The sequence below is a fragment of the Danio rerio genome, chromosome 4 (genome assembly GCF_049306965.1).
Source record: "Danio rerio strain Tuebingen ecotype United States chromosome 4, GRCz12tu, whole genome shotgun sequence".
Lineage (NCBI taxonomy): Eukaryota > Metazoa > Chordata > Actinopteri > Cypriniformes > Danionidae > Danio > Danio rerio.
Genome location: NC_133179.1, coordinates 1,682,501 through 1,697,411, shown reverse-complemented (window position 1 = coordinate 1,697,411; position 14,911 = coordinate 1,682,501). Strand labels below are relative to the sequence as shown.

At 36.8% G+C, this 14,911-nt stretch overlaps 1 protein-coding gene across 1 annotated transcript in view; it reads left to right on the top strand.

Moving 5' to 3' along the window:
• ptn (pleiotrophin) overlaps positions 1-14,911 on the top strand; it is a 59,024-nt gene that overhangs the window by 38,067 nt on the left and 6,046 nt on the right. The window contains 2 exon segments of the mRNA NM_001003981.2: positions 414-587; positions 5,066-5,224. Coding sequence (NP_001003981.2) covers positions 414-587; positions 5,066-5,224 — 333 coding nt within the window.

Below are 14,911 nucleotides of genomic sequence, written 5' to 3'. Positions count from 1 at the left end.
TGTGCCCGAATGCTTTAAACTTGAAATGCTCACAGACCTTAAAAACACGTGCAATATAAAAAGCCATATGTTTTCTGAACTACGGATCTATTAATCTATAATCCAGAGTCCACACTGAACATCCTTGAGATGTAACTGTTGTATCACATTGCAATATCAATGCTGAAACAATAGACTCTGCATGCCTACTCTGTATCATGACACACATCATCTTTATTACTCTATATTGCTATAAATTGATCTAAATTTCACCCTGCTGCTTTACAGTACTTCTCAGTGCTCAGTATTACCCCACACACCTCTATATTATCCCACAGTTCTGCATTATATCACAATATGCTGCCCACACACATTCTCTCTTCTGCACATGGCGCTGTGAAATGAATCTGTGTGTGTTCTCCGACTCTTGACAGGTAAGAAAGAGCGTAAATCGGACTGTGGAGAGTGGCAGTGGAGTGTGTGTGTGGCCAATGAGGGCGACTGCGGATTGGGAACCAGAGAGGGCACACGCTCCGGCAATGACTGCAAACAGACCATCAAAACCCAGCGCTGCAAAATCCCATGCAACTGGAAGAAGCAGTTTGGAGGTGGGAAGTCAGAAAAACACACACTGTAAAAAAATCAATGACACAAAGTCAAGACAACGAATATTTTTATGTTGCTTATTTTAAATTTACTTTATTTAAAACTTATTTTAATATAATAATAATCAGGTTTAAACTAATTTATGTAAGTTATGCAAAGTTTAAATTAAGTATTTTGTGGCCAGTTTGACTGATGTAAGATGGGGGGACTTTTAAGGCAGGAAGACTTTTTTAGTGCAGAATACACACACACACACACACACACACACACACACTAGAAATATATACTGAGATTAAAATTTCATATCAGTTTTTTAGGTTTTGATTCTATTACTGGAAGTGGTGTTTGTGTGGCCAGCAGTGGGCACTCAACTTGCGCTCCGTGTGAGTCCTAATGCCCCAGTATAGCAAAGGGGACACTATACTGTCAGTGAGCACCATCTTTCAGATGAGACGTTAAACTGTGGTTCTGACTCTCTGTGGTCATTAAAAATCCAATAGCACTTCTCGTAAAGAGTAAGGGGTGTAATCCCTGTGTCCTGGCCAAATTCTCTTCATCGACCCTATATCCACCATTACCCATCATGGCCTCCCAATCATCCCCATCCACTAAATTGGCTTTTTGACTGTCTCTCCACTTATAGCTGGTGTGTGGTGAAGCACTGGCACTGTTGTCCTGTGGCTGCAGTTGTATCATCCAGGTGGATGCTGCACACTGGTGGTGGTGTGGAGAGACCCCCCCCCCCATAATGGTGAACCGCTTTGTGTGTATATTCATACACCATAGATTGCAAACTCGATTCCGGGAGGGCCGCAGCTCTGCACAGTTTTGCTCCAACCCTATTCAAAAACAACTGATCTAAGTAAAGTGTTCAGTACTATTAAAGACTATTGAGCAGGTGTGAGTTGGAGGTGGTTGGAGCTAAACTGTGCTCAAAATTGAGTTTGAGACCAGTGCCATACACGATAAATGCACTATATAAATAAACACATTAAATTACATTGGTTGGTCTGAACTGACTGCAGTAATGTTTTTGCTGAAGTAAAATAAATATTTTACCTGTAACATAAACAATAAGCATATTTTTTTATGTAAACATCTAACTTAAATAATTGGGCTAAATCATTTTCTTTTTTTGCTTTTTTTAATCTGGGTGGTTTAAGACATTGCTCCCTTTTATAAGTTTGGCATTTGAGCAAGCAATGTTAAGTCCTCTTTATAACTCCATAATTTGTCCCGTCGTAAATTAATGGGAGATTTTGTATTTAAATGCATTTTTTAAAGGAATTAAACATTTCAGAGGTAATTTAGAGGAACTTTTAGAGGTATTTAAATAAACATTTCTAAAAATTAAAAAATACATGAATTGCTAGGGATGGCATGGTGGCTCAGTGGTTAGCACTGTTGCCTCACAGCAAGAAGGTCACTAGTTCAAGCCCAGGCTGGGTCAGTTGGCATTTCTGTGTGGAGTTTGCATGTTCTCCCCGTCATGGTGTGGGTTTCCTCCTGAATTGCTAGATTTTTTTTTCAAAGGCAGTGATATGAAATTCGTTTAAAAAATTAAGTTTACATTTGAGCCCAAAAATGTCCACTAGGGAAAGATTAAGGGCTACAGTATAAGGTATGCTTGAGGATTAAAGTATTCCACCAATCTTTATATCTAAAATGAACACAAATAAAGTTTTCAACTTAATGCACTTTGGTGGAAAAACAACATGAACATGGATCCCTGCATTTTAGATTAGTTTTTTGTGTGTTTGTGTTATTTAGTGTACATTGGATTTTGTGTTTTTATGGGTACATTGGATTTTCTTATTGGATGTATTGATTGCTTTGCCTGCACTTGAAAACTACCTCACAGGGATCCATGTTTACCTTGTTTTTCACTAAAGCTGACGAAAATATCTTGTAGCAATTTTTCTAACCAATTAAAAAAAAAAAAAATTCTGTTTAATTTTAAGTCAAGCTTTAGCTCAATATAGTTAATAATGTGCAAAACACACTTTAAATGAAAAGAATACAGTATACTTTAACTATATATATATATATATATATATATATATATATATATATATATATATATATATGTTTGTGTGTGTGTATTAGTTATCTATAAAAACAAGCTTTTACTTTGCAGCCAATTGTTAATTTTCCCCTCAGCTTAGTCTCTTATTTATCAGCGGTCGCCACAGCAGAATGAACCATCAACTGTTCCTGCATATGTTTTACACTGAGGATGCACTTCCAGCTGCAATCCTGCAATGAGGAATGCCTATACACTCTCATTCACACACACTCATACACTACGGCCAATTTAATGAATCAATTCCCCTATAGCACATGTGTTTGGACTGTGGGGGAAACCGGAGCCCCCTGAGGAAAACCACACTAGCATGGGGGGAACATGCAAACTTCACACTGAAATGCCAACTGACCCTGTCGGGATTCCAACCAGCGACCTTCTTGCTGAGAGGCCACAGCTAATTATTATGATTAGTTAATTTCAATGTTACAGGATTTACAGTGAGTTTTCAAAATCGCGATAATCAATCATGGTTCTAATGATAATGAAAGTTAGATATGATAATCTTACTCTCTGAAAGTTTGCTGTGGTTTATCTTGAAAAATGGTAATAATCACAACACTAACACACTCACACTGTGAATAATCCTGTGTTGAGGAGTAACAAGATGGATATTCCCACAGAATTCTGTCCTTAGAAATGACACGACTGCAGCGAGAGCCAGAAACAAGCTGGCAGAATATACCAAAGTGTGTGTGTGTGTGTGTGTGTGTGTGTGTGTGTGTGTGTGTGTGTGTGTGTGTGTGTGTGTGTGTGTGAGTGAGTGAGTGAGCATATGCCACCTTCCCTTGGGATTTGTAGGTATGCACATAAACTATCAACAAACACTGAAACTGTGGGGTGTTTCTCTAAGAAGCCTCTCCCTGTGAGCCTGTAAGACTCCGAATGAACATCAAAATCACAGACTTAATAAAACATGATCACACTAAATGTTGAGTGATGAATCCTCGCTGTATTTCTGTGTAGTTCAGCAGCCGTGTCAGTGTAGTTTAGCGTCGAAACGCTGCAGAATTTCTTCTCCGGAGTTATAAGAGCTCTATTTCACACCGGCCTCATTTTTTGAGGGTCTCGTTTCAGGACAGCGGCCATTCAGCCGGAGGGCTACTGCATGTAATTACATTCTCTCTGCCTTTAAATATGTCATTAGAGACAATTTTGTGCTTGATTGAAGCAGTTTAACCCCCATCCATTCCAGCGGAGACCACGAGAAATCTCTGCGATGCACTGAAGGAATGAATGAAAGATGAAGTGCACTGTAGAAATGCTTTTCTTACTGTGAGTCTTTGTCTTCTTTCTAGTCCAGATATAAAGTCAAAATTATTCGCCCTCCTGTGTGTGTTTTAAATATTTACCAAATGATGTTGAACAAACTTAGGAATTTTTTTTACAGTATTTCCTCTATTTTTTCTTCTGGAGAAAGTCTTATTTTTTTATTTCGGTTGGAATAAAAGCAGTTTTAAGTTGTTTTAAGCCATTTTAAGGCTTAATATTATTAGCCCTGTTATGCAATATTTGTTTTAGATTGTCAGTTTTTTTTACTTGTCTAGAATAGGCTACTTGATTTAGTAAATATCTGGACTTGAAACAAGACAATAACTCTACGTTAGAAATACCTTTTTGTATTGTGGGAAGAGAGATAATATAAAGAAACCCTAGTATACTGTAGATTAGACCTTCTCAGTTGTTTTTGCTTCGGGATCCAGATTTTACATTGCACGTCAAGTGCCAAGCCAACACAAGACCTAAATTGTTTATCGTGTGAAATTGCATTTCGATGTTCTCATGCTCTCGGCAGCCAATAATTCACCTCACAAAGCAAACCGTGCGCTGCAACAAACCTCGTTGTGAGTGAACCTGTATTTAATGTAGTCTGAGTTGTGTTTGCTTTTCCCTTGTGAAGTTTGCAACCCGTTTTACTGCTATAATCTGATGTACATCCGAGTGAAACAGGATATTCAATAAGAAAAAAGCGAGGTTTTGAACTTTGGGAGTTATTGCATGGTGAAAGTTTCCCTGTATACTTCTGTTTCCTCAAAATTACATGCTGCGATGAATCATTTACACTGAGAACAAAAACTTGTGTTAACCCTTATATGGGATTCATATTTTTCACATTTCAGGTCTGTTTGAATCTGAAGAATTGATCAATGTTTCATGCTGCAGGGGTTTGTCGATAGTTGTACATTCATGTAAACATGTCCAGTGCCGAACGTGTTTTAGAGGTTAATTTACTAATATAATTCCCAGTTTATTAATGTCATATCAAATATATTATGTACAGATTATTTTTGACTCTGAAAGGTGCACATGCTTGTTTTGATTATACATTTGAGGTGTATTTTTATGTCCAAACCCAAACGCTCTTTTGTGGTGTTTTGTGTGTTTTGTCTTGCGCAGGTGAGTGTAAGTATGATTTCCAGGCATGGGGAGAGTGTGATTCGACCACAGGAATGAAGACTCGCACTGGAGTGCTAAAGCGAGCGCTGATGGATGCTAACTGTCCAAACACAGTCAGCGCCACCAAACCCTGTGGCAAACCCAAGACCAAGATGCAAGGTACAACAACACACAGTTATGACACAAAAACCAAATCTGGATCATTCAAATTAAGGCATGAAAAAAAATACACCGGGCGCTTGAAAATTGTCGTCCTCGTCAGTATTTTTTAATAAATGTTGTAATTAAACACAAGAAACAACAAATTTATCAAACCAAATAATGCATTAAGCAGGTAGGGCAGCTAAAGAACAATATCGGGACTACACCTGCTCTCAAGGAGAGATCTTACCTAGACTCCCCTAAAAATAATAAAACAGGCCACTACTTCCCTCGCTGGACTAAATAAATAATAACAACGTGACTAAGATACAAACAAAATATCAAAATTAAGTGTACGTACAAAGCAGAATCAAGAATAAGAAATGAAAATAGATTACGAGTACAACAAAAAATGGAAGTTTTCACTCACATGACCTGTGAGGAGACCAAAAAACACTGATCTCCATAGAAATGTAGTACATTCCTCTCATATTTCCATCTGTTTCACGATTCTGTGATTATTTGGAGCACATATCGACAGAACAAAACAGAGATTACTGTCATCCATATACTGCATTTAATTCCACATATAGATCATTTAAACTTGTCCCTGTCAGGGCAACAATTCAGTGATGTTTACATTTATCTTGTGGATATTCCTCAGTGATTTAGTCTCTGGAGATGGCGTGAAAATGTCTACTTATATATTTGGTGTCTGTTTGCTTAGAGCATAGGTCTCAAACTCGATTACTAGAGGGCTTTTTGAAACCTGCAGAAACCCTGTTTAAGCATGAATTGCTAAGACTGGTGAAAAGAGAGTTGCAGTAATCAAGGCAAGTAGAAATGAATGCATGTATAGTCATCTCCTAATTAGACACAATTAACCTCAATTTTGCATTATTTTTGCTGACCAACTGTTTTGAACCAGTTAATTCACATGTTGATACAATAAACATGCCAACCTGATTTCACCAAGTAGGACATGTTCCTGGATTAACATCTATGTTGATCCTGGAACAACATTCCAATCAGCCAATCTAAATTAAGAGATCAGTTTAGGTTAGGTGTGGGCTTACGGTTAGGGTTATGCACTTCTACCTACAATTTTGGGCTCCAGGGTAGGGAATAGGTATGGATTACATTTTCCAACAAAAATTATGTTGCATAGATGTTAATCCAGGATCACATCGTACTTGGCAAAAAAACTGACATGCCAGTAAATACATGCAAAGACACACTGACCGATGCAGCATATTGTGTCCTACAACGCAATGTGCTCAGGCTGAATAAAGCAGAAGCAATATCATCTGATGTGATTACGCTGCTAAAACTGTTTTTACAATGAGGGAAGACACCACAGGTGAACACAGTGCAAATATTAATCAACACACTTCCAGAGTTGATTAATCACAGTGCATTAAGGTGGTTGTTTTGTTTTACAAGTTCAGGCAATGTTGTTTAAATATGCAGGCAAGGCATTAAATAATTAAATAGGCTCTAATTTGCATACTATTCCAGGACAGAAATCTGAACTTTGGAGAAACATTGTTTGATTTTGTTAACATTGGTAAGTAAAGTAAGCAAGGTTTATAATCAAAGTGCTGAACAAAATTAGTACAATTCATTAAAACAACAATAAAAGTTATACAATTAAAGCTTACATCTGTTTGGTCACAACAGAGAGAGAAAAGTACATATGCAGAACTGTATGCTTTTAGAAATAAAATGTCATATAAACCAGGTGAAAAATGTTAGATGTACAAACAGCTTAATAAAACTGAGCTAAAGATAAGGGGAAACATTTTAATCTGGTGTAATCAGAATATAGATATCAATTAACCTGTACAATTATGTGTATTTAATCAAAATATAGTTAGGATTAAACAGGAAATCGGCATTAATCAGAATATATAGAGGAATTAAACTGTCAAATTTTGTGAATAATCAGAAAAAAGTAAGAGTTAAACTGTAAAACTTGTTGTATTAATTTAGAAAATAAATAGAAATTGAACTGTTAAATTTAAGGCATTTAATTTGAAATATAGATAAGAATTAATCCGATCTTTGGTGTATTTAATCAGAAAATAAATAGCAATTAATTTTCTGAGAAATTAAACTATACAAATCTAGTGTATTAAATCAAAATATAGGTAGGAATTCAACAAACAATTGGTGTATTTAATCTGAAATATTGACCTTATTCTCCGCAGACGAGCGGGCGCAGCCATTTGAATCTTTTTGGCTCGAGGCTTCCGGTCTCATTCACTTCCATTCATTTTTTGACGTTAAAAACTGCTCATTACGCTGCTTGATGTTGCAATTTGATATTTCCTTATTATATTATTCTTCTTGGTCTGTTTAGTCATGCAAACATTTGTTTGTAGAGCAAGTAGTTTGACCGTTTTCTGCCGTTTATTATTCCTAGTCATTTCTCCCATAGGCGACTGAATCGGAATTTCTAAGACAATCGCGAAAACAGGCGCACTTCCGCATTTTAGAATAAGGTCAATAGAGAGGAATTAAACTTGAGTGTATTTAATCAGAATACAGAGAGGATTTAAGATATAAAATCTGGTGTATTTAATCAGAATATAGAGAGGAATTAAACAAAAAATTTGTGTAAAGTTGAAGTCAGAATTATTCGCCCACCATTGATTTTTTTTTTCTTTTTTTTAATATTTCCTAAATGATGTTTAACAGCAAGGACATTTTCACAGTGCGTCAGATAATATTTTTTCTCCTGGAGAAAGTCTTATTTGTTTTATTTCAGTTAGTATAAAAGCAGTTTTTAATTTTTTAAACACCATTATTACCATCACCATTATTATTAGCCCCTTTAGGCTATTTTTTTTTTTTGATAGTCTACAGAACAAACCATCATTGCCTAATTTCCCTAACCTGCCTGATTGACCTAATTAACCTAGTTAAGCCTTTAACTGTCACTTTAAGCTGTATAGAAGTGTCTTAAAAATATATATAGTAAAATATTATTTACTGTCATCATGACAAAGTGAAAATAAATCAGTTATTAGAAATGAGTTATTAAAACTATTATGCTTAGAAATGTGTTGAAGCAATCTTCTCTCAGTTAAACTAAAATAAACGGGGGGAGATAATAATTCTGACTTTAACTGTATGTAATCATAATTTAGATGGGAATTAAATTGTAAAATTTGACATATATTAATCAGAATATAGAGAGGAATTCAAGTGTAAAATCTGGTGTATTTAAACAGAATATAGAGAGGAATTAAGATGTAAAAGTTGGCTTATTTAATCAGAATATGGAAAGGAATTAAATTAAAACTTCATGTATTGTATAGAGTAGCTAGGAAATAAACCAAAGACTGGTGTATTGATCAGATTATAGATGAAAATGAAACTAATTTTTGGTGTATTTAATCAGAATATAGATGGAAATAAAATTATTTTTTAAGTTTGGGGTTATAATCAGAATATAGGTGCCAATTTAAAAAACAAATCACAATATATATGTAGAAATGAACAAAAGTGTGAAGTGTGTGTGTAGTAAACAGAAGTGTGTTTAGACTGCAGGACAGTGAGATGGGAAGGTTACACTGAAATATTGATCAATAAGGTCTCTCTCTCTTGGGCTGAAGTGCAGAAGACTGTAAAGACTCTATTAAACTTTAATAAATGTGGTGCTTTTCCAGTGAATCGGTGCTAAAGGCCACAGACGGCTGCATCTGCTCATTGTTGTGCGTCACTTTGTTATGAAGTGAATACGTAGAGAAGTTTGGCAGGACATGTATGTTACTGCAGTATTTTTTAATGCTACTGTCTCCCGGTGATGAATCGCTTGCGCTGTAATATTCCTCATTTGTAAGTCGCTTTTGATAAAAGCATCTGCTAAATGAGGAGATGCAAATGTAAACGCTGGCAACAATTCAGCCTAATCAAAGGAAATTCATCTTAATCTTCTGCCAGCATCGTTTTTCAATCTGAAAGTTGCAGATTTAATTTCCCGCTGCAAAGACAGACGAGAAACATATGCATTTGTTTTTGCTGGAGAGCTTAATTATGTTGCCATGTGATGAAATGGACAGTGAGAAGATGCCAGTCGGAGATGACATTCAAGAACAGATTTTGGTGTTATTATTAACCAGCATTAAAGCGCTGCAATAACGAATGCCAAGATCTCAGAGGATGCTGAAAAAAAGGAAAAGAAAGAAGTAAAGAGCAGAAGGACGAGGAACTGTAGGGAGATGGATTTGGCTATAATAGATGTGACGCTCTTATAAACTCCTCTAATTTATCAGGATTTAGTCTTGAGCTCAAGAGCTGCTGCTGAGTTTAAAGAGTGAATCCATCATCAAACTTCAGGTGGTGCAGAATGACTAAACATTTACACTGAAACTGTTTACGCACAGAGTACATTTCACAAATAATTACAAAGAAATGTCAAGCGCTGTGTTGAATTAAACATGACATTCTACTGCACTAATCCAAGACATACTTTAATAATCTTTATTTACTTTAAATAATATTGTGGGTTTTGTCTGCACACCAAGGCTGAATTTTGATGCATCGAAAGGATTTGTGTTATTATTTTAAGGTACAATTCTCACTATTAACAAACCCCTAACCAATAAGAGCTCAGTAAACACCCAACTTTTTACTTTGTATTAGTAGCTGTTAGGATAGTTGCCGTGTTTAGATAGGATTGGGGGTATAGAATAAGACATAGAATTAAATGACCTGGATTTTAATTAGCAAAAGAAATATATATATATATATATATATATATATATATATATATATATATATATATATATTACAAATGTTAACATTAAAAATGGTTAGCACTGTCACCTCACAGCAAGAAGGTCGCTGGTTCGAGTCCTGGCTGGGTGAGTTGGCGTTTCTCTGTGGAGTTTGCATGTTCTCCAAGCACATGCGCTATAGGAGAACTGCGGCAATGCAATGCGACAGGTTCATTTAAATAGCAGCCATTAAGAAGCAGAGTATTGCAATGCGCTCTAAAGAAATGGTAAGGCCTATAATCTAGTTAATGCATATTCAATCTCTTTAATGTTATTAAAAGCAAATCTGAGTGACTGATAATTGTTGGTTTGCGCTGAGGCACAGTTCAAACTATAGGCGATGTTTATTTTATGTTCAAGATCTGCGGTGAACTCTATGCTGCTGCTTTCAGTAGTATGGCAATAAATGTCATGTAAAATAAACATTCAAACTCACATTTGTAGCATTTAACACTTAATAAAGCACATGATCAACACCTGAGGTGATCATTATCATAGAAGTTTATGCTGTTGTTCATATGGAAGAAATAGACAAAAATAAAATAGAAATTTCAGATAAGTCGCTTGTAGCTAGGATATGGTGTAGGTTTATTAGTCAGCCACGTTCATTCCTGTTAGTGTTGTTTATCGGGCAACCTTAATTTTCATAGAAAAAGTGTTTTGATTTTGTAGTGCAATACCTAGCTCAACAACTGGGTGTCATTCTTTCATACTGCACCTTTAATAATGAGAATTGGTACTTAAAGTCAAGTTTTACTATTGTTTCACCTACAGCATCATCACTCCGCTATTCAGGGTCACATGATCCTTCAGAAGTCATTTGTTGGAGTTTTGATACATTGTATCTTTCTGGAGTCTTTGGTCAATAGAAACTTCAAAGGAGCAGCTCTTATTTGAAATAGAATTCTTTTGTATTTAAAAATTTGAAATGTCTCAACTGTCACTTTTGATTTTCATTCATTCATTTTTCTTCGGCTTAGTTCCTTTATTCATCAGGGCTCTACGGTCCATTTTAGTTCATCAATTTCCCCATAGCTCATGTGTTTGTGGGGAAAACTCAGGGGGAAACCGGAGCACCCAGAGGAAACCCACACCAACATGGGGAGAACATGCAAACTCCATACAGAAATGGCAACTGGTCCAGCCGGAAGTCAAACCAGCGACCTTCTTGCTGTGGGGCCACAGTGCTAACCACTGAGTCACCGTGCCGCCTATTTAATACATTACTGCTGAATAAAAGTAGTAATTCTTTTTTAAAATAAGTAATTACTTACTTGAAACTTTGGAATGGTAATATATACAGTATGGTGATATTTTCCCACAAAAATATGAATGTATTAATAGTAATAATATCATAATAAGACCTTGATCTTCTTGATCATTAAAGTATTATAGGGTCACAAGACACTGATCATGAGGAAGAAAAGGCTGTAAATTCAGCATTCAGTGACAGAAATAAATCACTTTTGTAAATACATTTATGGTTTTTACTGTTTTATTGACCAAATGAATTCAGCATTTAGTGAACTGAAAAAACTAAAAACAATTTAATCACAATTATTCCAAACAAATAACTCTAAATGTTTATAAATTTTGAAATAGCAATTTCTGAGCAATACTAGTGTTCCACTTGGACTGCGGGAGTGTGTGTGTGTGTGTGTGTGCACATGTGTGTTGTATATCTGTAGGTAATGTGTATTTGTGCCCTTTTCACTGTGCCAACAAACAGAGGACAGTGATTAGAAACTCCATAGAAAGTCCCTGCAGATGGAGACTGGAAACACACACACACAGGGTGAGATGGGCGTCGTCGCCTGGGTCTGTTTGAGGTGATAAGAGCGTCAGCAGAGAGGATTGTGGGGTTTGGTAGAGGGTGCCACTGTCACAGATGGATGAACGGAGACTGGTAAACAGGTAAACACACACACACACACACACACAGTAAATCTCACCTGTACAGTGTGTGTGTGTGTGTGTGTGTGTGTGTGTGTGTGTGTGTTTGTGTGTGTGCTGCGATAGAACAGGCTGGAAGGACATCACATCACTCGCATGCTGCAAACTAAATTATTAGTCTCGTTTTTCAGTGCAACATCTAAAGGTTCTTAAACACTGAACATGTTTGAACCATTTTTAGTCTTTGTTGTTATTTTTTTCTTATATGTGTATTTTATGTGGGCTTAGTGATTAGCACTGCAAGAAGGTCGCTGGTTCGAGTCCCGACTGGGCCAGTTGGCATTTCTGTTTGGAGTTCTCCCCATGTTGGCATGGGTTTCCACCAATTGCTGCCCCACAGTCCAAACACATGCGCTATAGGGGAATTGATGGACTAAATTGGCTGTAGTGTATGAGTATGTGTATGTGTGTGTGAAGGAGTGTGTATGGATGTTACCCACTACTGGGTTGCAGCTGAAAGGGCATCTGCTGTGGAAAACATATTGGCTGTGGTGTATAAATGTGAACGGGTGTTTCCCAGTACTGGGTTGCGGCTGGAAGGGTATCTGCTGTGGAAAACATATTCAGGAATTAGGGTTGGGCTGATAGTTGATGCCATCGTCCATCGTTAATGGCCAATAGACAACACGATGCTGAGCTGGCATCGGCGATCCTCCACCCCGCCATTGTCGCAAACCCTTTGCATTACATCTTTGTATTAAAATTGCATTTTAGAGTCTGCATATCTGACGACTCTTTGGTCTTTTGAATCTATCAGGTAGCGTGTCACAGCGTCAGTACACTGCTTCAGTCTTTCACTTTCACACTTGTACTTAGTAATTTTAGGGAAAACCTCAGACACTGTTGGTTGCAGCTTATTTACCGACCATCCTCCTGCGGAAAAAGTGATTGACAGGTGGTAATTTGCATGTAACTTATCTTTATTTATTTATGATTTGTTTATGGATAAAACAAAGACCACGCGGGTCAGGTAGTTGAAGTAGGCTACAAATAATTAATTTGTTATGAATTAAATAATTAATCATATTAATTAATTCTCTTCCGCCAATGCTGTCGATGCCATTGTCCATCACGATGTTTCACACTAGACATTGTAAAATGCCAAATCAGTCGACATCGCCCAACCCTATCAGGAATAGTTGGCGGTTCATTCCGCTGTGGCGACCACAATATTCTTGTTTATGTAAAGTAGCTTTCAGTTAAGTATGTCAATTATGTAAAGTAACTCAGCACTTTTTAATTCCCATTGCGTATGAAATGTGCTATAGAAATAAACTCGCCTTGCCTAAATCAAGATTAATCTACTGGAGAAGCCGAATGACAGAATATACAAGTACACAAGCATCTGGCAGTGGAGTGAGGAAATAAATTGTTTATTTTTGTTTAATTTAGGTAATTAAAAAATTAGAAAACTGTCATAAAGACACTCTACCACATTTATAATCATAATAAAAAATTCAACAGCACAAAATCCAGAAGCATTGTTTATAACTAACAGCACAGAGAACCCTGATTGTGTTGTTGTTGATGAAAGTTTTAATAATTTAAATATATACTCAGTTAAAATAGTTGGGTTAAAAATACCCCAACATATAACAAAACAATAGGTTTTTATAGCACCTTCCCAACTAGGGGTTATTTTATCCTAATGCATTAGGTTATACAGTTTAACCCATTGCATTGTGTTATTTTGATTAAATTATATTTTTTCTCCGTTCTGGTATTACTATTACTAGTGCTACTATTAATTTTATAACTATGGCTGTGTAAACAGTTTTCAAAAATATTGAAAATGCTTTTTTCCATTACATTTTAGTTCCAGACACTTGGTAAAATAAAATAAGAACACAAACAATGAAGAAACAGAACAATTTGCAGACAGATATAAACTATGCAAGCAGAACATCATGTGTTGACTGAGCAGAATATGGAGCTCTGTGTACTGTAGAGACTGTCCAGCAGCTGCAGCAGGCTTCACTCAGTGTCCACAATATACAATACAGTTTAACCACATCCAAACGCTTCTAAAAGATGGTCTTGGATGGTGAAACGGATATAAAAACACAACATGGAGAGGTAATTTCATTTTTAAAAATTACAATATTATTCCGTTATAGCTTAAATAAACGTTATAATGCAAAAACAACATTACACACGCATATTAAAGATTCAAAATTTTAACCCAGCTGGTTGAGTTATTTAATAGATAACCAAATAAAGGTTAAAATAACTAACCCAGGCTCATTCTGGAAACATAGCCCCGCGGACGTTTCTGGAGACCGAGAAATATGTCCCTGGAGGTACGTAATTGTGTAGTTTTTGTGTCCGCGCCCGCGCTGTTATCGTGTAAAAAGCCGCCGGAGGCCGATGTCGAGTGACTGTCTGTCCAACTGACCGACTGACTGAATGAATGACTGAGCGATTGACTGGGCGGCCGGCGACCCTTCTCCTCCTCCTTCTTCCCTAAATCCAAGCGACGATTTTCAAAAGCCGCGCAGAATAAGAAAAGCCCTCGTCTGATTTTGACCGCGTTTTCGAACTTTACCGCATTCACGCCCCATTACGAACTCGTCCGCTTTATTTTTTAGATTCTGTTTTTGTCTTACCTGATTTCTGGAACCGCTCTTCCCCGGACTCGATCCCGGTGATCGAACATGGCTGGCTCCTCCGGGCCTCCACTACGCTGACGTAACATGACGAGCTAACCGGAAAAACTAGTTGCGGTGGGAAAGCCCTCCACACAGAGGAGGTGAGCCGTCAGCTCAGCCTGCGAGTGCGAATAGGAGCTGCGTCACACCGCCCTGTAGCGTTCACTTTAAAAAAACGAAATGCGGCCATCCATGGGGCTAAGTTTTTAGAATGAGCTTGGGTTGAAAATAACCCCACAAAGCACCAAATATTGAACTCAACAAGTTGAGTTATTAATAAATAATCTAATGAAGGTTAAAAAATAACCCAACAAAATAAT